The 27,525-nt window shown below is 41.7% G+C and overlaps 1 protein-coding gene across 1 annotated transcript in view; it reads right to left on the bottom strand.

Annotated features, from left to right (window-relative positions):
• Window positions 1–5,562: 5,562 nt before the first annotated feature.
• Window positions 5,563–27,525, bottom strand: part of LOC120523501 (ras-related and estrogen-regulated growth inhibitor-like) — a 58,103-nt gene continuing 36,140 nt past the window's right edge. The window contains exon 4 of the mRNA XM_039744876.1: window positions 5,563–6,535. Within this exon, the coding sequence (XP_039600810.1) occupies window positions 6,053–6,535 (483 nt within the window). The 3' untranslated portion in view covers window positions 5,563–6,052. The remainder of the gene's footprint in view (window positions 6,536–27,525) is intronic.

The following is a 27,525-nucleotide window of genomic DNA, read 5'->3' as shown; positions in this document are numbered from 1 at the left end:
TCTTTCCATTTTTTCATTTCTTCAGTCCCTCCTTTACTTGCTCCCTCCTTATTCTAGATATTAGCCTTTCATTTAGGGTTCCATCCAAAATACTACCCTTGGATTTTTCTTCATTCAACAGCTTTTCAAAGCATGTCGCCCATCATTTCTTGATCCTATCCTGCTCACTCACGACCACGCCTTGCTCATCCATCATCTGCTTTATCTGACTCAAACCCTTCCCAACCGCCTTCCTAGCCTTCATTGTTCTACAAAATCCTTCTCTCTCCCCTTTTTCTCTTCAATTTTTAAAAGACCTCCTCCAAAGTTTGTGCCTTGGCTCTTGCCATCACCTTCTTGTTTGTCTGCCTATACATTTCTCCGTATTCAACACTCCCTGATTGATATCATTTCTTCTTTGCCTCCTTCTTAGCTTTGATCACATCCTGCACCTCTCTGTTGTTCCACCACCATATCTGTTTGTCTCCAGGTGGGCTCTTTTCTGTCACCCTACCAAACGCCTCTTCATCTATTCTTATTTCATTCTCTGCTATTCTTTTCCCACCATTCCCCCACATTCTCAAATGACTGCACTTTCATTTAAACCTTCACCCTAAACCATTTTAAGTCATTCCTCTTTTAATCTCCACCACTTTATCCTCAGTGCTGCCTGCTCTGATTTGATTCTCCTGATGATTCTGATCTCCCAGTCCGTCACCCCCACTTTATGCTGCACTCTCACATTTTCCCCATATATGACCTTACAATTCTTTATCTCTTCCAAATGAGATCTTCTCTGAATTGTGTTAACTATTATCAAATCAGATGCCATGGCAAAATCTACAATCCTCTCCCCTTTTCTCTCCCTTTTCTTCCCACCCTCCATGTACCCTCTCTGTCATCTCCCTACTCCTTCCTACAAGCCCTTTTAGATCACCGCCAACAATCACCTCTTCTCCTTCTCCTTCTTGTACTGCTCTATGCACAGATGACACTAACTTCATCCATTTTCACTCCTCCTATTCACCCTGCCTAGAAAACGTTCTTCATCTCCTCTTCCTCACAGCCCACTTGAGGAGTCTATGCACAGATGACACTAACTATGGTCTCACCGAGGCCCAGCTTGACACTCATCACATTATCACTCCTCCTATTCACCCTGACAAGACAATCTGCTAGATCTTTGGATACTACGATACCTACGCCATTTCTCCTTTGTGCATTTGCTCTGCTGTACAACAAGTTAAAGCCAACTCCCAATTCCCTTGCATTTTTCCCCTTCCATCTTGTTTCCAGCACACACAACACTCCCATTTTTCCAACTCTCTTCCTTCCCCTTTCATTGTCCCAACATTCAGTGTCTCCACTTTTACCTTTAACTAAACCTTTTTCTTTCAGCTCAACTGTCTTCTTCTTCTGCTACTTCTGGACAAACTTCTTTAGCCAAGGCCACCCTGATCCCAGTAGCCCTCGCTGACTTCCCACAGGGGTCAGGTAACCTACAGGAAATGCCCTAGCATTTTCCAAAACTGATGGGACTGATTCCATCATTAAGGTTTTGGCCAATGTTTTATAAATGGATGCCCTTCCTGACACTCACCCTTTCTATTTATCCAGGGTTGGGACCAGCAGCAAGTTGGGCTGTTTTGCACTCCTGATGGCTACATCATTTCTTTATAATACTGCTCTCCTAAAAATGGCACCAACTTCAAGAGGAAGCTCAAGTGACAGAATGGAGGTGTCATTCCAATTAAATGAAAATGATAATTGGAAAAAATAATTTTAGAGAGCCTTCCACAAAGCACAGTAAGAGTGTTTCTCTATAAAGGTTGTCACACATGTGCGAGTAGGAGGGAGCTGTATGGACCAAGTGAAGGTAATTCCACGCCAGGACAAGTGATGGTGGGGTGCACTAAACCCTCTTCTGTTGTCTCTACAGACCAAAAACGGGCAAACCTGCCTGATTCAACCGTAAAGACATCACTTCCGGTTCGGGTGCCCAGAGAAATGTCACTTCCAGCCCCAGCGCCCAGAAGAGCTTCACTTTCGGTCCCAGCACCCACAAGAACTTCACTTCTGGTTCTGCCATGTCACTTCCGGTCATGGCCTTTAAAGCCGCCATGTTTAGAATGTTGATTCAGTTCAGTCTTGGACTCCAATCTATGCACATCAGTATTATAGTATAGTATTATATGGGTGGCTTCCCCCAAACCATTTCCTGTGTTGAGGCTGATTATTTCACAGGTTCAATCCACCCTAATCAATTTCTAACCTATTTTTTGGGTTTGGGGTCTATGAAAGGTACTATAAAGACACAACAACATTTATTTATGTTGATTTATGTAGCATATTATTATACAAAAAGTGTAGTGCTTTGCAGAAAGTGAAAAAAACAGTTTCAAGTCCCGGGACCCCGTGCAGGTTAGGTTTATTGGCAATACTATATTGGTCCCTGATGTGATGTGTGAGTGTGTGCAGTATGCTCTCATGGGCGGATGAATGGAGATATATTTATATCTGACTCAGCTCGAGGTATTCAGCCCCCAGCTTTTGTTCCAGCCATTGTGGTCCAACCATTTGGAGGCTCTTTCTTTAGCTTCCATGATTAATCTAATGGCTCTCCTCTTTGCCATGCTGATGCCTCTACAAAGCAAGCAGCCAGTAAAGCTCCTGCAACCCACTTTCATTAGCAGGCAACAGGCTTGCCATCTTTGCCCCGGAACTTCTCCAGAAAGACCTGATACTTCGCATGCTTCCTTTCATACGCCTCCTCCATGTGATCCACCCAGGGTATGGTGAGTCCAATCATGTCCACGTGTTTTGTGACTTCTGACACCGTGATGTTACAGTAATGTGTTCTGGGAATGTGTTATTTGTCTAGGTCTTCTGTTAGTTACCAATCTGGCACAGTGTGAAGTAGACCTGCTTGCGATGTGGGCTATGGTTGAGGCAGTGATCCAGCTTGCTATCCCAGATAGCCAAGGATATGCTGACCACCACAATCTTTAACACCTGGTTATGTCACCAGCAATACTGACTTTCTCCCAGAGCCTTTAGGCAGCTGAGCAAGTATTACATGAGGAAAGTAAAAATGTTAGATTTGAGGTCTGAAAATTTAAAGTACACCTTATGAGAAGGATTTAGGAGTCAACGCTATCAACTTCCAGACAGTGTTCAGAAGCCATTAAGAAGGCTAACAGAATGTTAGGTTATATAGCACCTTGATGTGTGGAGTCACAGGAGGTTCTGCTCAAGTTTTATAACACACTGGTGAGGCCTCATCTGGGGTCCAGTGTGCAGTTTGGGTCTCCAGGGTACAAAAAGAACATAACAGCGCTAGAAAAGGTCCAGAGAAGAGCGACTAGGCTGATTCCAGGGCTACAGTGGATGAGTTATGAGGAAAGATTAAAAGAGCTGAGCCTTTACAGTTTAAGCAAAAGGAGATTAAGAGGTGACATGATTAAAGTGTTTAAAATTATGAAGGGAATTAGTCCAGTGGATCAAGACTGTTATTTTAAAATGAGTTCATCAAGAGGCAGAGATGTTAAGGGTAAGTTTCCCATAAACATTCAGAAGTTTTTCTTTACACTGTAAACCACAGGCACTTGGAATAAGCTAACAAGTTGTGTGGTAGACGGTAGGTCTTTGAAGACTTTCAAAACTCGACTTGATATTACTTCAGAAGAATTAAGTAGGTAGGACTGGTGTGTTTTGTTGGGCTGAATGGCCTGTTCTTATCTAAAAATCTATACATATAAAAGGCAAAGCCCTCACTGACTCATCACTAATTCTCCCACTTTCCATATATGTGGGAAACTCAAATTTTGCGTGCTCATTCCCTGCAGTGTATTTATAAAAGTTTTGTATGTTTCATGTCCTATTGCAACACCCAAGCGGGGGAAACGGGTGTACCCCCTAAAGTGTATATATAGATAGGGAAAACCCGTCCTCACCACTTCTGTGACTTCCAATATACGTAAGAAGCCCAAATTTCTCATGCTCAATTTTTACACTGTAGCTATAAATGTTAAGTATGATTCATTTCGTGCCGTGCCCCATAACGAACTTTCAAAGCTGACCTCTCCTTTTGGCAGTTTGATTCCTTATTTCCGTTAACAGAGGATTTATTTCATGGCAGAGACACACAAGGGCCGCCCCGGTCCCCTGTCCTTTTTCCGGACGGCCGCTGTCCGCGCTCCTACCACATGGTTGGCTCCCTGCCTATATACATTAACGACATCCCGCGCTCATGTGCCTCCTCACTCGCCTCCTTATTTTCCTCAGCTGTTTGTCGTGCTCACTGCTCCCTTCTTCTTTACTCCACCACTTCAAGCCTGTTATTGTTCACCTTCCTTCACGTCTTCCTGCTGGTGACTCCTGCATTTTCATTTATTTTCTTCACACTCTTAATCCTCCGGGCAGGCCTCCACATACTGATCAGCACACTAATTATGTTACTACGAAACTTACAACCACCAAAACTTTGTAACGGCACCAGGCTTCAGATCAAATCTATGCACAAGAACCTCATTGAGGCAACTGTCTTCACTGGGACTGGCTCAGGGGAGACTGGATTTATTCCTCTCATCCCTCTCATACCCTCTGACCTCCCATTTCAATTCAAACGCCTCCAATTTCCAGTAAGGGTCTGCTTCGCTATGACAATAAGTAAATCACAGGGCCAGACTCTAAAAAAGGTCAGCATTGACTTGACACAAGATTGTTTCCCACATGGCCGACTGTATGTTGCATCCTCGAGAGTGAGCTCAGCAGACAGCTTGGTCATTTTACAGCCCGAGGGCAGAACTGCAAACGTCGTTTACAAAGAGATCCTTACATCCTAAAAATGGGCATTTCTCATACACAACATTTACAATCAGAAATTAAACTCTTTACAATCATCAAACTCACTCTCAATACTAAAATAAGCCAACGACAATTACATTGACAATCATGTTACGTTATTTTCTTTTTCACAACTTCTTTAGCACACTACTTCTCTGCTGCCATGCGCGGGTGTTTTGCTAATTTCTAATGTTTCTTAAAGTCCAGTACCAGTGCCGGAGACAGGGTTGGTGACTTAGCTGCCAGCCAGTTGAAGTAGAATGTAACGTAGAAGATGCACTGCTTGGCATCAAATGGAGTTGCAAAGTGGAGAGCAATACAAACTTTCACAGAGGTTGTGAAAAAGCATCTGGATGGCTTTGCTTCAAAAGGATGTTAATCCATGGACTGCTGCTGCTGTGATGCAAGCTGAGGCCTGATCAGCCTTGGCTTGGTGTCCTGGACAAGGACGTCTGATGATGACAGACCCAAAACACCCAAATGAACCCATCCCAGATCTCAGAGCATCCAGTTGATTGTACCTGTCATACTGGGGTCTAGGGAAGCTGTCTAGCCCTGCTTTCCCAGTTGCCAATATTCCCAGCAGCCAATGGTCTCAACTGACACTCTGTAAAACTCCAGCCTGTTGTGGGCCTTCCGCTTCCTGCTGGCCTACTTTTGAAACCTTATAATAAAGTTACATCTCAAAGACCTCCAAGCCTCAAATGGGGCTGAAAAACACACAAAACATGGAGCCGATTTTTTAATTAGATTTTTATTAATTCAGGACAATTGCCACATTTCTAAGCTGTTATTTTCGTAATGATAATAAAGGCCGAGAGAAAGTGAGTTTTATAAAAGTTCAGACTCTTCCTTGGGCTGAAAAGGAAATGAATTAAAAGTCCACAAGCTTAAAATATCACTTGAGTCACCCTGCCATGTCAACTGTCACTCCTCCATGCACTCGGTCTGCCACACGTAGCCTTTTGGCTATAAACCCTTTATCCCATCTAGCTGCTGAAAAAAAGTAAATGTATTTCCTTAATAAAAAATAGCAACATCTAGTGTACGTGGAAGGAGACCCCGACAAGCAAGAGCCAGCTCCCAACAGATGACTCCTGTAATCTCTAAACACCCACCATGCTTTGTTCTTCAGAGTATGAGGTCCACACCCATTATCCAACATGAGACATTTTCAGAGCCCTTGTAATAAAACAATTCTTCCATTCATTTGCCACCTTTTTTTCCTTTACTCCGGCAAGAAGTCTCGGAAGGAATTGAAGCTAAAACTCCGGCCCGTAGAGCCCAGTGCAGAATTGGAGTGGATCTTAGGAATCTTCTCCATGAGTTTAGAGACAGCTCTCCTCCTGAAGGACGTGGGCGAGGAGTTCAGCTGTTTCATCATTTCGTAGTACAGAGCATGGAAGACTGCAACTGTCTCCTCACAGCTGTCCCTGGTAGAGATCTCATAGAAAGGTTGCTTCAGGGTTTTGGAGAGGTTTTCACCATCCTCCGTTGAGACCATCCGATCAAACTGGAGGTCCCTTTTGTTGGCCACAATGACCATGGGTGGTGGGTCAGAGTTACCCTTTTTGGAGCTGGAGTGGATGTGGTTCACCAGGAAGCACAAGCGCATGACCTCATCGAAGCTACAACGATCTGTCACCGAGTAGACGATGATGAATCCGTCGCCCCACTTGATCTTTTCCTCAATCAGTAGAGTGTCTTCTTCCTGCAAAAACAACGTTCGAAAACTTTAACATCACGTTTAAGGAAGATGGCAGCTACTACCGGTCTAAGCAGTTTGTCAAATATTGTCTCTGAGGAAGAAACTCAAATAAATATCTGTGAGATTCATTAGGGAAGGAGCATTTCATAGGACAATTTAGTAATTGAATTTTATATTTCTAACATAATTATTTGGCATCATTAGAACTACAGCATTCCTTATTATTAATTAATTAATTAGTTAGTTAATTAATTAATTAATTAATCCAACCACTTGTGTTTCATTAGAGAGCCACATGAACTTTGACAACCTAACCCTTAGGATTTGGGACAGAAAGAGTACAAGTCGGTGAAAACTACACACAGACATGAAGGAAACATAAAAACTCTACAGAAACAATGCCAAGGCATGGGAATTCAAACTATGCATCTGTGGAGCAGCATCACTGAGCAATCTTCCGCTGTGCCAGCCAAGCACGGTATACGTCAATAAGTTAGTTATCAACCTCACTCTTAAAGAAACCCAAGTAGCACTACCGTTTATTTTGTTAATGGAGTGCTACCATCTCAAAATGTATCATTATTCAAGACCGATGTTTGGTATGTCCCCTACCTTTTGAGTGTGGGACATAGTAAAGTATGTGCTGTTTAGTTTTCCTGCCCATGGTATGGCTAACATTACTTACGAAAAATAGTCCATTTAGGCTTGGTGAGGAAAATATGCACGTATGATACCTGTGTTTGGAACCAGATCACCATAATCCAGACTAACAATTGCATTGAAAAGGTTTGCTTAGATCATTCGGTCATTTCTAATTTGGCATCAGTCAGCGCAGGCCCAACTGTAGGCAAAGCAAAGTTAAAGTGAGCCGCACCACTTCATCCACGCTGTGAGCGAGTAACAGTGAAACGGGTTGGCTAAAAATTCAACATTTTTAATTGATAACTGATGATTTCATAGCATTATGATACTTGGGTTTCTCTCTGGTTTATGAGTATTTTGTGTTTTGATTTGAGATACTTTATTAATCCCTGAGTGGAAAGTATCTTTTCACATGACGTTTTATTGTCGTTTTTATTTGTCATTTTCCATGTGTTTATGTGTGCTATATATTTACTTTTTGTTTCCTTTGTCTCTAAATGCTTCACCATTCCTTGTGTTTTGTAGGTGGAACCCCAGGAGGAGGGGCCACCTTGATGTCTCTGCTATTGGCTCTTCCTTCTGTCTTTATGTCGAGATCAGAGACACTGTCCCAGTATTGGATCAATGAGAGTTATTTGGAGTTTATTGTGAGTATTATTTCCCATTTTATTTTCTGTTTTTATTATTATTATTATTTTCTAAATATTTGCTTCTGTTCTTGGTTTACTGTTTTTCGAATTTTATATTGGGACTTGTTCACCTTGGATTGCATTTTTAGGCAAATCCTTATTTGCCTTTACTTTGCTTTGGCTACATTTTTGTGTTTTTTCATGTTTATTCAAATACATTTTTCATTTATAATGAATATTTGTGGAATATGTGTTATCATGCCACAGGCTGTATACAACGTTCGTTTTATCTCTCTCAAAAGGTATTTTTCTATATTAACACTAGAATCCCTGAAGCCTGAGATAATATTCGTAAAGCAGGGCCACTTTAAATTCCATCGCACCTCCTTATCAGTGTTTTTGTTTTGCAATTGTGTTAATCAGCACTGGCAGCAGGCGGCCCGCTCACCCATACCCACCGACGCAGCTGAAGAATTCTCATCGCTGAAATCTGTGTATGTGGGAGTTAGTCGTCTGGAATTGTACAGGGCAAACAATGTATCATTATTTGGTACACATACATTTTACGTGTGTTCTGTGTCAGAAAGTGACTTGTTTTTTTCTGCCTTTCACTGTGTATAATGGGACTGTGGGGAATGTTTTAATTGGTTGTTTTATTAATCTGCTTCTGTATGATTGTTTGTATGGTTTTTTCGTGTAATGCTTCTTTGTACAGCAATTTGGCACAACTTCTGTTGTTTTAAATGTGCTTTTATAAATAAATAATCTAATCTAATCAAAATATTTGACCTTTGTCTCTTTTCGGAATCCTGCCTTAGTAAGTCAGTTCCTTTAGTTCATGATTCACTGGAGGGTTTTAAATTCTTTCATAAATCAAAAGATATTGGTCAAAGAGGGACTTATGAATGTGTGATAAACTTAATATTATTTCAAAAATGTTAAGTGATGTCACGTCTATTGTAGTGCCCGTAATTATATATTAAAACAGAATTTATCACAATTATGGAAATAATTAACAGACCATCTGGGACATATTCATTGTCTGTGTTTCAATTTTAGATTTTATCTGATATAGCTATTAATAATGATCATGGAGTGTGGATGGAGAATTTTAAAATCCATTGTGAGCTGGAGGGCTGATCGCACTCCAAATAGAGACAGACGCCCCTGGGAAAACCACAAACCCTGAAACACTGACTACCCTCACATTGTTCTTTATCCTTGCACTATAACGCGTAATACAAGCCTCGTGCGGTACTCCGCCGACTTATAAGCCTTGCGCAGCGCCTGTCAGTTTTGGAACTGATTGTTTGCTTTTATCTCTCTCTGCTCCTAGCAGATCTGTCATCTCTGACTTGTCATGGAGCACCTTTAAGCTCATGTGTTTGCAGTGTTTGAATAAAAATCCTTCTTGTTTCTACGACCTCCTGTGTCTCTGTGCAAATCTGTGACCCAAGCGTGACAAGTGGTACCAGGAGTGGTTGCACAGATGGATGCTGCCGAAGACTTATTTCAGAGGTCTAAAACTTAAACTTAAAACACTTAAAGACTGGAAACTAAACATGGATGACCCAATCCGTGCACAAATTCAAGATTTGATACATAAAGTGCACTGCTGGTTTGAAGAAGACGTGATGGAAACAGTTGTCGTGAATATATTACTGGCCGGCATACCTGCAGTTCTTCGAGATGAATTTCTACGTCATGACATTAACGATTATATCCAGACGATTAGAGGGTTCACAGTCCGCTTGGAGAAAGAGTGGTGGATTTCGTGCTGCTTCGCAACTTGTGAACGACAAGCTGCAGGACCTAAAAATCTAATGGGGTCAGGTAGGACCCCGGGAAATCCAGTCGTAGATGAAACACCTGTTTCTGGGGAGACAGCGGCAACAGTGGGCCGAGGAAACCGTGGACACTACAGAGCACGTCAACGTGGACGTCGCAGAGGATACTTCGGAAGCGGAGCCGACCGTAGATGTTTACGGTGTGATCAACTCGGCCATTTGGCAAGAGAATGTCGCTGGTCTCCAGCTCATTCAATGGAGATTGGACTGGCCGAGGTTTGTTGCTCAACTATTACGTATCCTTCGGATGGAAAAGATGGCTTGTTGATCCCGGTGAAATTGGGGGGCAGAGAAATCTCAGCATTGTTAGACTCAGGAAGTGACCTTTGTATTGTGAGACGAGACTGTCTTAATGAACAATGCCTTAGAGACTGTGTGACTGTAAAAATACGCTGTGTACATGGTGATGTTAAAGATTATCAGACTTTACTTCTTCCTTTAACTTATAGGGGTCGCCACTTTAAGGTTTGGTCTGCCGTTTCAGACTCATTCCCTTGGCCATTACTCATAGGACGGAGAAATGCCCTTTTTCCGAAACTGATTAATAAATGTAAGGGACCAGTAGTCCAGTCCACTAATGAACTTAGTTGGGGGAGAAGAAGAAAACCAAGACAAAGAACTGGTAATGGCCAGGGAAAATCTAGAGCCCAACTTAGATATTGAACCCGATCTCTCCAGCGAGACGGAGGAGGTCACCCCCGACAATCTTCCAGAATGGGCTGCTCCTTCTACATCTTCCCAGATCGCAAACGCCTCGAACACAAACCGAGTGTTAACGAACAATCAGATTTTGTGCGTTTGCAGCATACTGATAGCTCATTAGAATATGCATTTAAACAGGCTCGCTCTGCTAATGACTCTTATTACCAAGAGCGTAATTCCGGGGGTGTGAAAACCCCACACTTTATAGAAAAGGACGGTTGCCTTTTCAGAGTGATCTCAGATCATTTGGAGGGGGAATTTATTGAACAACTGGTGGTACCTGGCGCACATAGGGAAACTGTTTTGCATCTGGCACATTCACACATCTTGGGGGGGCACCTCGGTGCCGACAAAACTAGAGACCGGTTATCAAAACGATTTTATTGGCTTAATATGGGGAAAGATGTTGAACGGTTTTGTACTTCATGTCCAGACTGCCAGATAGTCTCTGCTTATAAGCCTCCTCTATAGTCCTATGCCTATATTGGAAGTTCCCTTTCAGCGTGTGGGATTAGATATTGTCGGACCTTTACCCAAGACTAAAGATGGGCACCAATATTTGCTGGTGTTGGTTGATTATGCGACACGATATCCAGAAATGATGGTGCTGAGAAAGGCCAACTCTTCGACTGTAGCCAAAGCACTATGGATAGGAAACGAGAGAGCAGCTCAAGGTCCAAGCTTTGCAGATTGACTAATTTTGTTGCAAGACAGAATTTCTATGCTTTCCTCTATTGCTGTGGAACACCAACAATGAGAACAGGAAACTCAGAAGTGTCTTTACGATAGGCGCAGTAAGCTCCTTGAGTTCAAACCTGGCGATCGTGTTTTGGTACTGGTTCCCTCGGATCTACACAAATTCTTAGCTAAATGGCAGGGCCCCGCCATTATTGAGGAGCGTATGAGTCTGGTAAATTACAAGGGTAGAATACCAGGCCGGCGCAAACGATTCCAGATTTTACACATTAAACTCTTGAAGGAATAGCACGACCGACAAGAGGTTAACACTTCCTTGGCTGCTGTTTCTCAGACCGATGTTACCATTGGTAATGATCTTACTGACACGCAAAAGACAGAATTGTTATCTTTGATAGAACGGAACACTGATGTCTTTTCAGATTTACCAGGCAAGACTAACATTACAAAACATAAAATTACCACTGAACCTGATATTCGCGTACAGATGCGGCCGTTCTGGATACCGGAAGTGCGGCGAAATATTGTGCGCAAAGAGGTAAAAAAGATGCTGACACTGGGTGTAATTCGTGAAAGTAGAAGTGACTTGGGCAGCCCAGTCGTATTAGTCCCAAAGCAAGACGGTTCGGTTCGGTTCGGTTCTGTATCGATTTCAGACGCTTGAATAAGGTCTCTAAATTTAATGCTTATCCCATGCCCCGTGTCGATGAACTGTTGAAAAAACTGGGTCAGGCGAGCTATATCTCCACGCTAGATCTCACGAAGGCTATTGGCAGGTGCCTTTAGAGGCTAGCAGTTGTGAGAAAACGGCATTTGCGACTCTGACGGACTCTATGAATTTACAAGACTCCCGTTTGGTCTTCACGGGCACCTCTAACTTTTCAGCATATGATGGATCAGATCCTGCGTCCTCATTCTGAATATTCCGGGGCATACCTTGACGATGTCGTGACTTTTAGCAATGATTGGAAAACACACTTAGAGCGGCTTCAAGCCGTTCTTGAAAGCTTGAAACAGGCTGGCCTTACTGCTAACCCTAAGAAATGTAAATTGGGCATGTCTGAGAATTATTACTTAGGTTATTCTATGGGCAAGGGTTTACTTAGGCCACAGTTAAGGAAAATAGAAGAAATGCTTGTTTACCCGAGACCTGCGACACAGAAACAAGTACGCGCTTTTCTGGGGCTTGCTGGTTACTACAGAAGATTTATTCCAAATTTTGCACATAGAGCTGCTCCTCTTATAGAACTTACTAGAGGCAGAAAAAACCGAGCTATCTTGTGGAAAGAAAATTGCGAACATTGTCTTCTTACCCAGTTCTAAGGAACCCGGATTTCACAAAAGATTTTATCTTGCAAACAGACGCAAGTGCATTTGGTGTGGGCGCAGTCCTGTCACAAATTTTTGATGGAGAATAACATCCAATCACATATTTGAGTAGGAAATTACTTCCTAGGGAACGTAATTATTCTACAATTGAGAAAGAATGCTTGGCAATTAGGTGGGCTGTGGAAGTGCTTTGCTATTACTTGTGGGGACGGAACTTCACTTTGGTAACTGATCATGCTCCACTCCAGTGGTTGTACCGACAGAAAGATACAAACTCTCATCTAATGAGATGGTTTCTGGGTTTACAACCTTACAGTTTCACAGTAAAGCACCGACCAGGTTCTGAACACCTCAACGCAGACGTGTTATCACGACTAAATGAACCTGGTACAGAGAGTCGCTTGATTCACAGGAATGTGAATAAAGCTGAGGGGGAGGGTGTGAGCTGGAGGGCTGATCACACCCCAAATAGAGACAGACGCCCCTGGGAAAACCACAAACCCTGAAACACTGACTACCCTCACATTGCTCCTTATCCTTGCACTAAAACGCGTAATACAAGCCTCGCTTTTATCTCTCTCTCTGCTCCTAGCGGAACTGTCATCTCTGACTTGTCATGGAGCACATTTAAGCTTATGTGTTTGCGGTGTTTGAATAAAAATCCTTCTTGTTTCTACGACCTCCTGTGTCTCTGTGCAAATCTGTGACCCAAGCGTGACACCATATAAATGAATGATACACTACTGGACAAAAGTTATAGAACATCTCAGTTTTTCCAGTTTATCTTCAATTTTAGACAGTTGAAATGCAATGAATGAACCAAAATGGTGAAAAGGTAAGCAAGAAACAGCCAGGGGTTTACATTTAAAGTTTAGGTTAGCAAAAACTGCAAAAAGGAAATTTCAGAATATTACAAGTGGGAACAGGGAACATCCATCCATCCATCCATTTTCTAACCCGCTGAATCCAAATACAGCGTCACGGGGTTCTGCTGGAGCCAATCCCAGCCAACACAGGGCACAAGGCAGGAACCAATCCTGGGCAGGGTGCCAACCCACCGCAGGACACACACAAACACACAAACACACACTAGGGCCAATTTAGAATCGCCAATCCACCTAACCTGCATGTCTTTGGATTGTGGGAGGAAACCGGAGCGCCCGGAGGAAACCCACGCAGACACGGGGAGAACATGCAAACTCCATGCAGGGAGGACCAGGGAAGTGAACCCGGGTCTCCTAACTGCGAGGCAGCAGCGCTACCACTGCGCCACCGTGTCACCCGAACAGGGAACAGGGAACAGGGAACAGGGAACAGGGAACAAATAATAGATTACAACCTACAGATGTTCTGCAGCAATTAAAGTAAATTAGCCTTACAAGTTGAAGTAAACAATTTGCACAGGTGTCCCAACTTGATGATTGCTTTGATTACTGTTGATTACTGTTGATTACTTACAAACCCTCTGTCTGTCTTAAAGCTCAGACTGTGTTACTACACCCTCTGAAGTACTACTTCGACAATATTACCTGGTAGAAAGCTGTAAATTCCAATGTTAATGGCAAGAAAATGGCAATTACTGAATGAAAAGAGGCAGAGCATTATTACCCTTAGAAGTGTAGGCCTTTCATCCATCCATCCATTATCCAACCCACTATATCCCAATTACAGGGTCATAGGGGTCTGCTGGAGCCAATCCCAGCCAACACAGGGCATAAGGCAGGAAACAAACCCCAGTCAGGGCGCCAGCCCAATGCAGGGCACAAGCACACACTAGGGACAATTTAGAATCACCAATGCATGTCTTTGGACTGTGGGAGAAAACCCATACAGACACAGGGAGAACATACAAACTCCATGCAGGGAGGACCCGGGAAGCAAACCCGGGTCTCCTAACTGCAAGGCAGCAGCGCTACCCACTGCGCCACCATGCCGCCCGTAGGCCTTTCATTTAGAGAAAAAAAATCCAACTGTCAGTGAGTCCTGTGGTGTCCTACACCACCTCACAGCACAACAGCTTCAAGCACAGCTTAACAATGGTCAAGAAAAGCAAGTCTTCTGTGTACTGTCTACTGTGAAGAGGAGACTTTGTGCTGCAGGTTTGGCACGGCGAGTGGCAGTAAGAAAGTCGTTCCTTAAAGGACAGAATAGGCCTTGAAATACTGGCTGCGAATTACTGCAGACTGGAAGAAAGTCTTATGGACTGAAATCTTTGGTTCATTGCGCAGGGTGTTTGTACGCCATCGAGTTGGTGAAAGGATGGTTCCTCAATATGTGATACAGGCAGTCAGATATGGAGGAAGTGTGATGATCTGGGGTTGGTGACTGGCACAGAGCGACTGGCATTCTGAATCACAAGAGTTACGAAAGTTTGGCTGTTACATCAGCAAAAGGGAGCTACTTTGATGAATTACTTTGAATAAAATTTTGCACACTTCCTTGGGTGGTGCAGTGGGTAACGATGCTGCCTTGCAGTTAGTAGACCTGGGTTCGCTTCCCAGGTCCTCCCTGCATGGAGTTTGCATGTTCTCCCCGTGTCTGCGTGGGTTTCCTCCGGGCGCTCTGGTTTCCTCCCAAAGACATGCAGGTTGGGTGCAATGGCGATTCTAAATTGTGCTTGTGCCCTGCGGTGGGCTGGCACCCTACCCGAGGTTTGTTTCCTGCCTTGCCCCCTGTGTTGGCTGGGATTGGCACAAGCAGATCTCTGTGACACTGTAGTTGGGATATAGCAGGTTAGATAATGGATGGATGGATGATTCCTTGACTTATTTTTTATCTGCCATTGTTTATTTGTTCATGCCTTGATTTCATAAAGCATTAAGATATTAAACTATGTGCATTTTCATAAATATTGAAAAAACTGAGGTGTTCTAGAACTTTTGACCGGTAGAGTAAACTCATTTTCACAATCAAACACTGAATGTAATTATCACTTATAGATTTGAGAATCAAAATGTAAGTATTCATCCACTAAATCAGGGGTGGGTGGGCACAAAGTCATTCCTGGAGGGCCGCAGTGGCTGCAGGTTTTTGTTCCAACCCAGTTGCTTAATAAGAAAACAATCCTTGCCAATAATTACATTTCATGGCTTATTAGTGCTTTAACTCTGCTATGTCAAATCATTCTCATATCCTAGATTTTTTTTTTCATTCTAAGGATATCATCCAAATACTTTGAAGTGTAAAACGGATGGTAATTCTCAATCCTTCACTTTTTTCTCTTCTCTTTCCTTCCAAGTATTTAATTAAACCAAATAGTGCACGATAAATACACACAGGTGTAAAGGGGAACAAGCAAAATGGAGAACTGCTGGTTTCTTTTGTCATCTTATTGTTAATAAGGAGCAATTAAAAACCGAGAATGCAGCTGTTTAAGACTTAAATAAGCAATAAGGGTTCAAAATCTTAATGAGGGAGACAACGAAAATGAAGCAGAGGTGTCACTTGAGCAATAAGTGCTTCTTATTAAGCAATTGGGTTGGAACAAAAACCTGCAGCCGCTGCGGCCCTCCAGGAATGACTTTGCCCACCCCTGCACTGAAGTATCTCTGATTACTATTTAATTATGTTTGACAAGTTCCTGCTCTTACTAGGACAGCTACAGATTAAATAAAAAAGGACATCTACCTTGCAACCCTACGTTAAAATCAAAATAAGGAGAGGGTAAATAATATATCCTCATTTGGAAAACATAGAGTACATTTTGTGAGTGTTGCGTGTCTACAATGATCTGTGTAAGTGTAGGATGAAATGTGAGGCAGGAATTGTTGAACACATAACTAAACCAGAAACGTTTATTCATATTTTAGTATTAATTGACAAAATGTAGACATGAAGAGTATAATGTGTGAAGACTCAAGTGCAAATATCAAATAAGCACTTTCACAAAAGGTGCAAGTATAATAAAATAAGTGCGCTTTTATTCAAAAATATAACCGAAGAAAAAGAAATTGAGTTAGGGTACAACACTGACACGACCGCTTGGGCTGCTGACTCGTAATCAGGAGGTTCCCAGTTTGATTATTCTGAGTAGTGAGCTGCTCTTATTATTACTATTATAGAATAAAAACATACATTTGATTTGAGTCTGTAACAGAAAGTGTGAATGTATGGTACTTGTAAAGGTTAGCGTTTTTTTTTAATTCAGTTTTATTTTCTCAGTCGCATTCACGCTCGCCCCGATCTGACACTGCTGTTTTCAAATAAAGACGCGCTATAACAGAGATGAACTCAGATCGGAGAAAGAGAACAGAAGCCCTCCCTGCAAGAAACGTCTACTCACACATAAGAGCAACGCAGCTGCACCAAGTGTAATATCGAAAGATGGCACCGTTTGGGTACACCAAGATGTCGGGTGTTATCTTGCCAGTCAGTCTGCCACATACTTGTCCTTCAAAGAAACAGCACGGCTTACAGAGCTCGCCAACGTATCATACAAAGTCCTGTTTGTGATTATGTTTTGTGATGGTCTTTACATTAAAAACATTTATATGTTATTTATATAAAAGCCAGATCAAATGTTACTTATCTGGATTCATTTACTTAACTTCCTACAGCGTAAAGTCACAAGTAGACTGCAGAGTTCCTGTGTTTGATCAGCCCAGGGTGAGAATACTGAAAAGCACAGAGTAGATGGAAGGAAAAATTGTATTCCATGTTGCAAGGAAGGGCGGCACGGTGGCGCAGTGGTAGCACTGCTGCCTCGCAGTTAGGCGACCCGGGTTCGCCTCCTGGGTCTTCCCTGCGTGGAGTTTGCATGTTCTCCCCGTGTCTGCGTGGGTTTGCTCCGGTTTCCTCCCCCAGTCCAAAGACATGCAGGTTGGGTGCATTGGCGATTCTAAATTGTCCTGCGGGTGTTGGTGTGTGGGTTGGCGCCCTGCCCGGGATTGGTTCCTGCCTTGCTCACTGTGTTGGCTGGGATTGGCTCCAGCAGACCGCCGTGACCCTATAGGTTGGATAATGGATGGATGGACATTGACTTTTTGCAGCCAAGGTCAAGGTTGGCTGTCCCAAACCTTTTGTGTGAGTTGAAGCTATTCATTTCACACCAGGTATGGGCAACTTCTAACAGAGCCATCCATGTTATTTTTGTCTAAATAACACCTTCCTCAGTTCTTATGGTTTCTACATGACAGTAGCCATTGGTCACTCTGGTCATATACTGATTCAGCAAACATCAGCATTTTAAAATAGTCTGCCTGGGTGGTCTTTTACATGTTTCTGTCTCATCTTCCTGGCCAGTTTCATCCTGTCAGCTGGTGTGTATGTGTGGCTTCAATAAAGAAATAATCTATATCCACTCACCTAAAGGATTATTAGGAACACCTGTTCAATTTCTCATTAATGCAATTATCTAATCAACCAATCACATGGCAGTTGCTTCAATGCATTTAGGGGTGTGGTCCTGGTCAAGACAATCTCCTGAACTCCAAACTGAATGTCAGAATGGGAAAGAAAGGTGATTTAAGCAATTTTGAGCGTGGCATGGTTGTTGGTGCCAGACGGGCCGGTCTGAGTATTTCACAATCTGCTCAGTTACTGGGATTTTCACGCACAACCATTTCTAGGGTTTACAAAGAATGGTGTGAAAAGGGAAAAACATCCAGTATGCGGCAGTCCTGTGTTGGCGGGGATTGGCTCCAGCAGACCCCCGTGACCCTGTGTTCAGATTCAATGTATGGATGGATGTTGCAAAGATGAACAGTGTTAAAAGTGCAAAGATGTGGAATGATCTGCCTGCTTTCAGAAGAGATGCTCCTTTAGTCTGACTGATGTAGTCCAACAGACCCTGAGTAGAGCTGATGAATCACTGGTCTCTGTTTTGTTACATATTTCTATATACAGTATAAGTAATAAAGTAATTGTAAACTTCATTGGTCTTCTGGGTAGTGCCACTGCTATACTGCCAATGTTTGCTGCTGCCATTGACAGGGAAACAAAGATACTGGTGATTTGGGAATCCAAAGATGGATTCTTATTAGGCTACCAGGCCCAAATGTTTGCAATGTATACAGTGCCCTGGATTGGTGGGCTGCCAGTTGGCACAGTGCCCAGGAGTGAAGGGGCAGCCAGTTGGCACAGGTCTCCATACCTGTGATGTGTCTGACTTTGTCTATAACTTATCGTGAAGCTCTCAGGGCTGTCGCTGACCTTGTTTATCTTGGCTAAGATGTCAACTGGCCTTATCTCGACCATAATATTACTGGATTTGGATTGCAGCATCTGTTTATGCTAATCCTAATCTGTGTATGTTTATCTGAGTTATGTGTCTGTCCATAATGTAATTTATAAAATGTATAATTTAGCTGTTACAGTGTACAGAGCCAACATTCAGAGGAGAACGCCATACAAAAATAAATTGAGAATCTTTGTGGAGAATTCAAACCTAAAACACTGAGTCAAACTGACGTGTCGTTATGCCACCCTTATATGCCATAGTATTACAGTACTTTTTGTTATGCAATGTTATTTATATACTGACAGAGTTTACTGAGATTTTTGTGTTCATATATATATATAAGGCAGGCAGACATTTTTCTGTATTTGAATTGAAATTAATTGGCTTAGATAATGGATGTCGGGGTTTTGGTACTTGTATAAATAAATATGTTTCTTGTAAAACCCTATAAACAGCACACTGAACTTTTTCTTCTTTTATGAGGGAACAGAAATAGCCTGTGAACATTTTTTTGGTTTACTTTATTGTTTTTGAGGAGTGATGGTAACCACTAATGTTAGTATGGCTGCATATGCTCTTATCCAAATGTTGCATCTGCATTTAAGTTGAGTGCCTGGATTCATTTTGATTTTCAAAATGTTACTGGGAAGAAAGAACATCATAAAAAATGCATTTATTGTGGATTAAACAAAAAGCCTACTGTAAAAGCACCAGATTTGTTGATAGTAACGAGGCTGAAAGACATCCCAAAATCATGAGGTGTCGGTCGATCACAGGGCTCACCAAAATTCACACCCATCTGAGACCAATTTAGAATCACTAATTAACGTAAAACACACATCTTTACAAGGTAAACCTGAAGTAGAAGTAGAAAAACCCACAAAGACATGTGGAAAACATGCAGACTTCACAGAGACAAAAACGGAAAACACAATTCACGCCCAGATAACAAGACCCTTGAGGCAGCAGTGCTACCCACTGAGCCACTGCCACAGATTTTTCAGAACCATCACATCTTCAGTCATTCATTGGTTAAGAGTCCTGTCTTCAGTGCAAAACCTCATTCCTGTGTGAATGTGTTTCCTCTGCTTGCGCTGCTCTGAATCATTTATTTAACAATATTTTAGTAAAAAAGGCATGTGTTTTACCTATTGGGAGTACATGACTGAATGCCTCGACATGCATATTATGTGGAAAAAGGAAAATTTGTGAGATATTTTTTCAATAATATTTTTTATGTTGTTTTTTGTGGTCCAGCGTTGGACTCCATAGATGGCCATCTTCTCACAATGTGTGTTGTATCCATTTAATATGAAAACGTGAGATTAAACATTTTCTTGGCCATTACTACAAACCAAATGAGGTAAGTAACATAAAAAAATATCATTTTTTGGTGGCGCATTCCTTTAATGTCCGTTATAAGGTATCACACAGCACTGGAATTATACAATGTGTGACAGGTTGGTTCTGGCTTGGTCTGAGTAACAATCTTGGCTGGAACATTAAAAGTCTAGTGGCCTATCTCAGAAGCATTTTAAAATGGTCTTAAATTTAAGATGCACCCTACCCTTAAAAAAATGTTGCAAATAAAAATATTATAATAAATGAGCAAAAAGGAAGACTGAAATACTTTGGCTTTCCCTCCTTTCAAGGAAATTTTTATTTAACAAAGAAAGTCTGCTGTTTTTTTTGGCCGTGCAAGGTATATTCTACCGAGACCTTTTTTCCTTCATAGTCAAGCCTGCAATCATTGAATCGCTTTTCTTTGATATCACAATTCCCTTCACAAGCTGGTGCGCATGGTGTGTACAAAAATAAAAGCACATGCGCCCATGTGTGGGCAACCACTTGTTTGCATTTGGATTTACACTTGATAGATCTTACCCCCGAAAACAATGATTTCTGGACTTTTGAGGTGTGCCTGTTGAATTTAAGATGCACCACAATTTAAACTTTTTAAGTATACATAACAATGGAAGGAAACATAAGAGAAAAGTACATCTTAAATTGTATGCAATATGGCATTTAAGCACTATCATCATTTTCGGTAATATTGTAGGCTTCTGTCAATAATGGAGAATCCACTGCATCCACTGAACAGGATCATCTCCAGACAGAGGAGCAGCTTCAGTGACAGACTGCTGTCATCGTCCTGCTCCACTGACAGACTGAGGAGACCCCACACTATGTGACTCTTCAGTTCCACCCGGTGGGGTAAACATTAATATTATACAAAACTATTGTCTGTTTTACCTGCATTTTTATCAATCTTTAATTTAATGTTGTTTTTTATCAGTATGCTGCTGCTGGAGTATGTGAATTTCCCCTTGGGGATTACTAAAGTATCTATCTATCTATCTATCTATCTATCTATTATATAGTGCCTTTCATATCTATCTATCTATCTGTCTATCTGTCTATCTATCTATAAACAGTAGTTATGGTCTCTATCTGGAAAGGGGAGGGTGATCGCCTGGATTGTGGCAGCTACAGGACGATAACAGTGCTCTCGGTGCCGGGTAAGCTCCTCACTAGGGTCGTCCTCAATAGGATGTGATCACTTGCTCACCTACCAGTGACAAGGACAGTCTGGTTTTATGCCTAAGAAGTTTACTATTGACTACATCCTGGCATCGAGGGTTCTCATCAAACCCAAACACGAATATCGGCAGATTCTCTGCAGCCTTTGTCAATTTTTGTTAAGCATTGGACTCAGTTGATCGAGTTGCCCTGTGGGACATCTTGAGACTTTAGCGGAATCCCCTCAAAGTTGCTGGATATCATGGCTAGTCTGTTCACTGGTACTGTGAGTGCTGTGCAGAGTGGAGGCAGAACCTCTGTGTTTTTCCCAGTTGATTATGGGGTTCATCACCGGTGTGTTTTTGCTCCTACTCTGTTCAATGCTTACTTGAACTGGGTGTTGGGCAAGGTCATGGGGTCCAGCAGCTGTGAAGCATCTGTTGGTGAAGAAAGATTCATGGATCTTGACTTTGCCGATGATGCTATAAACTTTGCAGAGTCAATGGGGGCTTTGATTGGGGGTCTCCAGAGACTGAGTTTGGAGTCTGAGGGTCTGGGCTTGCGAGTGTCCTGGATAAAAAACAACACTCAGGTCTTTAATGACATCTTGGGCACGGCCATTAGCAGTGTGTCAGTTTGCGGAGAGAGTGTCGACCTCGTCGAGAGGTTTAATTACTTCAGCAGTGACATACATGTCTCTGGTGACTCTTCCTATGAAGTCAGTAGACGGATTGAGAGAGCATGGGGGGGTCATGAGACTGCTGGAAAGGGGTGTGTGGCTCTCCCGATATATATGCAAAAGGACAAAGGTCCAAGTCTTGAGAGCCCTGATGTTTCCTGTTTTACTATATAATTGCAAGACATGTGATGCTTTCCAGTGACCTGAGACGAAGACTGGAATCCTTTGGTACTGTGTCTCTCCGGAAAATCCTTGGGTACCGCTGGTTTGACTTTGTGTTGCTCATGCAGTCCCGAATGAGGCACATTACCTGCATTGTGAGGGAACATCAGTTATGACACTACACCATGTGGTGTGATTCCCCGAGGGTGATCTGGCTCACGGAATGCTCATTGTTGAGGACCCGAATGGCTGGACCATGCCAAGGGGACACTCACGTAACACCTGGCTGCGGCAAATAGATGGTCACTATCGGAGGGTGGGACCAGACCACATAGCCTCGAGAGGTTGCCAACCAGGATCCCAAGCTGTTTTGTCGTGTGGTGGGAATGGCAAAAGGCTGTACCAGTGCATGCTCCCTGACCTGTCCTGACTTGACCTGTCAGACTGAACAATGGTAGAGGAAATAACAGTTGGTATTGTAAAACTGCACTCTTTCCTTGGCAGTCAAAACTCTCTTACAGTTGTTTGGAATGAAACACAAGATTAGTTTAGAATTTCTTTTTCTCTAAGTTGTAATTTTGCTTCCTTCGAACTTCAGCTCCCCTGTGTAAACTGCACAAGTAGTTCATTTCTTGATGTTGTTCTCTTTAGCCAATGGATTTTCTGCTTATGCCCAAATTAGAAGTATTCAAGCCAACACCCAAGAGGAATACAAGTCAGCTCGCTTCTTTTATAAGAGACAAGAGAAACTCCTTCTGTGGCAGGAAGACTAACTTAAACAAGATACAAGTTGGTAACATGAAATCAAGGTATACATGACAGAGAATAAGACAGAGAAAATACAGAATTTTCAATTTATTCAAAATCGCTTATTGTAGCTTTACTTGCTAAAATTCTGGAAATGGAATGGAAATTGTTAGGGATCTTCACAACTGGCCTTACATACTCCTGCATTCTGCCATAAAACATGCTGGATGTCACAGAGGAGCACTACTGCAGCTCTTCATAGCTGAACTTATACATCGCTGCATTTAGCCATTACAAAGCTGGGGGCTGTCAAAAGGCAGGGCCTGTTAAAGCCCATTGCTGCACTTCTTGTGTGATTTTGAGCTATATAAAAATAAATTGTCTTGTATTGTATTGTACTCACAACTGCCATTATATGTTTAAACATTCTGCCTTAAATAAAAGTAATTGTTTCAGTAGTAATTTTAGTTATTCTAGAAGTAGGAGTAATAGCAACGGTGAGCTATAATCAGTCATCATTATCCTCAAGCTCAAGGCACATCAATCTTGATTAGAAGTTAAGGGGGTTTGTGCTTTCTCAGTTGCTGTCCCATAATTGAGGAAAAGTTTTGGCCTCAGCAGTAGAGCTGCTCCTTCTATTACTGTTTTTAAATGTGGACTCAAAGCACACCTTTTCTTATTAGCTTTCAAGTCTGTCTTATATGCATGTTTTAATACTCATTTTTTGTTTAATTGCCAGTGCTAATGATTATTTGGTTTCTAACTTTGTTTTCCTTACCTTTTAGCTTTTACTGTATAAGTACAGCACTTTGGTCTCCATAATGTTTAAATATCCCTTATCTTATATGTATATAAATGTCTATGCGTAGAAGTTTATGTGTCTGTCTTTCTAGTCTGGAAGTGAAAGGTGGAGTCGGGGTAAGGACTCCTCCTCTGAGGAAACAGAAACTCTCTTAGCCGCTCATAACACAAGTGAGGCGAGCACGTCAGCAAAACGAAACCTCAGAAGAAAGACAAAGTCGCTAACATCAGCAAAACAGTATCCCTTGTACTTTTCCTCCTGCCGCTAATACACAAGCGAGGCGAACATGTTGGCAAAACGAAACCTCCTAGGAGAGAGACGTCCAGAGTACAGTGATCTCTCGCTACATCGAGCTTCGACTTTCGCGACTTCGCTCTATCGTGGATTTTAAATGTAAGCATATCTAAATATATATCATGGATTTTTCACAAGTTTGTGGATTTCTGCGGACAATGGGTCTTTTAATTTATGGTACATGCTTCCTCAGTTTGTTTGCCCAGTTGATTTCATACAAGGGACGCTATTGGTGGATGGCTTAGAAGCTACCTAATCGGAGCATGTATTACATATTAACTAAAACTCCTCAATGATATATGATGTGCTTCCCGCGCGGTGCTTGATTGTTTGCTATTTTCTGTCTTTCTCACTCTCTCTCCATGATGGAGGGGGTGTGAGCAGAGGGGCTGTTTGCACAGAGGATACGGACGCTCCTCTACAAAATGCCGCTTTATCGCGGTGCTTCAGCATACTTAAAAGCACAAAAGCACATATTGATTTTTTGATTGTTTGCTTTTCTTAGCGAGCGCTCTCTCTCTCTCTCTCTGAAATTCTCTGTTCCTGACGCGCGCACTCCTTTGAAGAGAAGATATATTTGCATTCTTTTAATTGTGAGAAAGAACTGTCATCTCTGTCTTGTCATGGAGCACAGTTTAAACTTTTGACTAAAGGGTGTTATTTCATGTCTAGAGGGCTCTAATAATGTTAACAGTGTGGGAGAGTTTATAAGGGCATAAAATATATAAAAATAACCACACAAACATATGGTTTCTACTTCGCGGATTTTCATCTATCGCTGGGGGTTCTGGAACGCAACCCCCGCGATCGAGGAGGGATTACTGTAGTTCCTTTCAATTACCTGACACTTCTGACTATTTCAATAGTTTCTAGGACCCCAGGCTTTTTACAGCATGGGCTTACGCAGCTAGTAAATAATATTTGCTTTCTTGCTGTTATGATTCCAATTTGTCTAAATGAAAGCAGGACTGTGAGTGGCAAAAATGATGAGATAATAGATTCATCTGTTTGATGGCTATTTATTTGAAAAATCAATTCATTAAAAATCATTCAAAATAGTTGTACTGACTGTAAAATGAGCAGACCATTGTCCATTTCCAAACATTACGAGAGGGTGTCAAGCTAAATTTAGAAAATGGGACTGTTGTGATGTGAAATTTTGCATACAAGTTGATAAATATTTTGTATGTCTTTATTTGTAACTTAGACAAAGCAATGTAATATTAGTATTATATTAGTGAGAAGCATTCATGTTTTCCCCCCTAGGAACAAGTTAGGATAGTGAATTTTACGACAGAGTTGGGGGAAGTGCCTCAAACAAGTTTGGCAAATGTTTCTCTGCAGGACTCTCTCTCAACCCCCACAGGAAAGCCAGGCTGTCTTACTGCAAAGCTTTACCTTGACATATGATTTTGGGGGCAGGTGTGAGGGATTTCTGTCCCCCCATTGGTCTGAAGTTTGGCCGTTTGGAACTGTCTTGTATCAAAAGCCTTTAAGTACCATGACACCCTATTGGCTGTAGGGGTTGGACAGAAAACCTATAAATTTGTTTGTTTACCTCACCCTCTCTCTCTCTCTCCAATACCAAACTGATGAAGGAGCATCTCACATACCATGAACTGAAAAGGACAACACAATGAAGAGCACAGCTCGGCAGCCATAATGAGACAGGCATGCGGCCTGTTCTGAAGAAAGCTGACCACAAATGAGGAGTTAACTGGAGACAATTTAAGTAACTAACAAGTCTGTGTGCTGCCTGATACTAAACATTACTATTTATCAGGTTGTATAGTTGCCAATATTCAAATGTACTTTGCATATTGTTACTGTTTATGAATATTATCAATAATACATTATTTAAAGTGTAACTTAATTCCAGCTTGTCTTTTACTACACCTAATTAACTGAGGTTATAAATGTAGAAGGGGAGGTGGGGAGAAGTTATAAAGTACAAAACCTTATAAACAGTGGTACGTCTGGGAGATTTGAGGAATTCTGACAAAGGATGCATATTAATAATACAAAAGGGGAAAGTAGAGCAATATAATACTCTACCAAAACAAAACAGGGATTTATTATAAAATAGAATGGACCGTAACAAAAGTGATCATTTCTCAATGTCGTTTCCACCCTTCTCAATGTACTTGCACCACGTGCCTAGAAGTGCCAGAATTCTAGGAGAATATAAGGTTTTGGGATTTTAATAAATCTTATTTTCTATTTTCAGCTTGACTTTGACCTTTATACCAAAACAAGAAAAAAATCATTAACTAAGAAAAATGTAGTTGCAAAGAATTACGCACCAACACTATTTTCATTCTAATATGGAGACCCTGGAATCGACATTTATATTGCCGCTGTCGCTGCATACTCCCTGCTGGTCCGGGGTAAGATTGCCAAGGCCACAGCCAAACACTGTTACTCCAAAATGGTGGTGCCCATAGCAAAATAAAATGGGACTGCAAAATAAATGGTAAAACGTTTTCAACAGTGTATCTGGACAAATATAAATGCCAAAATCAGATTCCTTGTGTTAAAAAACTACACGCATGACAGTTTAACAAACTCGACAGGGAAGACAAAAAAATGCAAATCAAAACATCAATCAGAAAGAAACAGCAACACTTGTTATTAGATGCTATCTGTGATGCCTCTGCTAGTCACATACTGTTACACACTAACATTAGGAAGCTTTTATCACACAGAGAGCCATAGACACATGGAATAAGTGACCAAGTAGTGTGGTAGACAGGAGGTCTTTAGGGACCATCACTTGGCTTGATGTTATTAAGTTGACATGCCTGGTGAGCTTTCTTGTACTTAATGGCCTATTCTCGTCTAAATCTTTGTAATGTTCTAATGTACTGTACAAAATGATTTACAAAGAAAAGAAATGAAAAAATAGGCAATAAATAAACATAAAGCTGGGTATGGACCCCCAGCAAAAACCATGACAACAGCATGCCTTGTTGCCTCCATGTTTAGCTGTTAAACATACCAAGCAACCCACATGAGTCTTTGTTGAGGTTTCCACTGGAAAAAGTGAACTCCCATATTTAAAAGTTGCAGATATCTTGCATGATGGTGGTTGAATTTTGTTCAAAGCTGCCCTTAGTTCTTAAACGGAGCATTTCGTCCATAGGAGTGTTGTTGGTGTTTTGCACTGCCGACCTTTTATACTCCTACATTTAGCTAATGAAACCTGTTATTCGTTTTGAATTTAAGTAAAGAGAAAGTTTTTTTTTACTTAAATTTAGAGTAAACTGTGATTTGGTTATGTGTTCAAAGGCTGAAGGTGGCATATATTGTACATGCCAACAATAGAGGTGGCGACACCATAATAAAGAGCTCAGGGTCTTGCACGCTGATTAAAGGAAGGGTGGTGCAAGGGCATTACAATAAGATAGTTTGACATCAATAAAGAAGAATCTCCTTGGCAAGTTGGGTCAAAACTAAACTTGGCATAAACTACGAGCCAACGTGGATTTCTTGAAATTCCTAAAAGCCAAACAATCTGAGCTGGCAAATCCACTTCACACACAAGTGACCAACGTTAACAGATGCACACCTCACAAATACAGTAGCAAACATCATATTTCATAACAATCTTTATACCCAAATGCCTAATAAAATGACATTTGCAAGAACCCAAATTTTGAAAAAAAAAATCACATGTTGCATAGAAGTGACCATAAGAATGTGCAGAACCTGACATACGTCTCTTCACTGGACGAGGAGAACCCAAATATGGAAAAATGTCAACTGG

Source organism: Polypterus senegalus, chromosome 1 (assembly GCF_016835505.1).
Source record: "Polypterus senegalus isolate Bchr_013 chromosome 1, ASM1683550v1, whole genome shotgun sequence".
Taxonomy (NCBI): Eukaryota; Metazoa; Chordata; class Cladistia; order Polypteriformes; family Polypteridae; genus Polypterus; species Polypterus senegalus.
The sequence above is the reverse complement of the archived record's forward strand: the minus strand, read 5'-3'. Positions and strand labels throughout refer to the sequence as shown.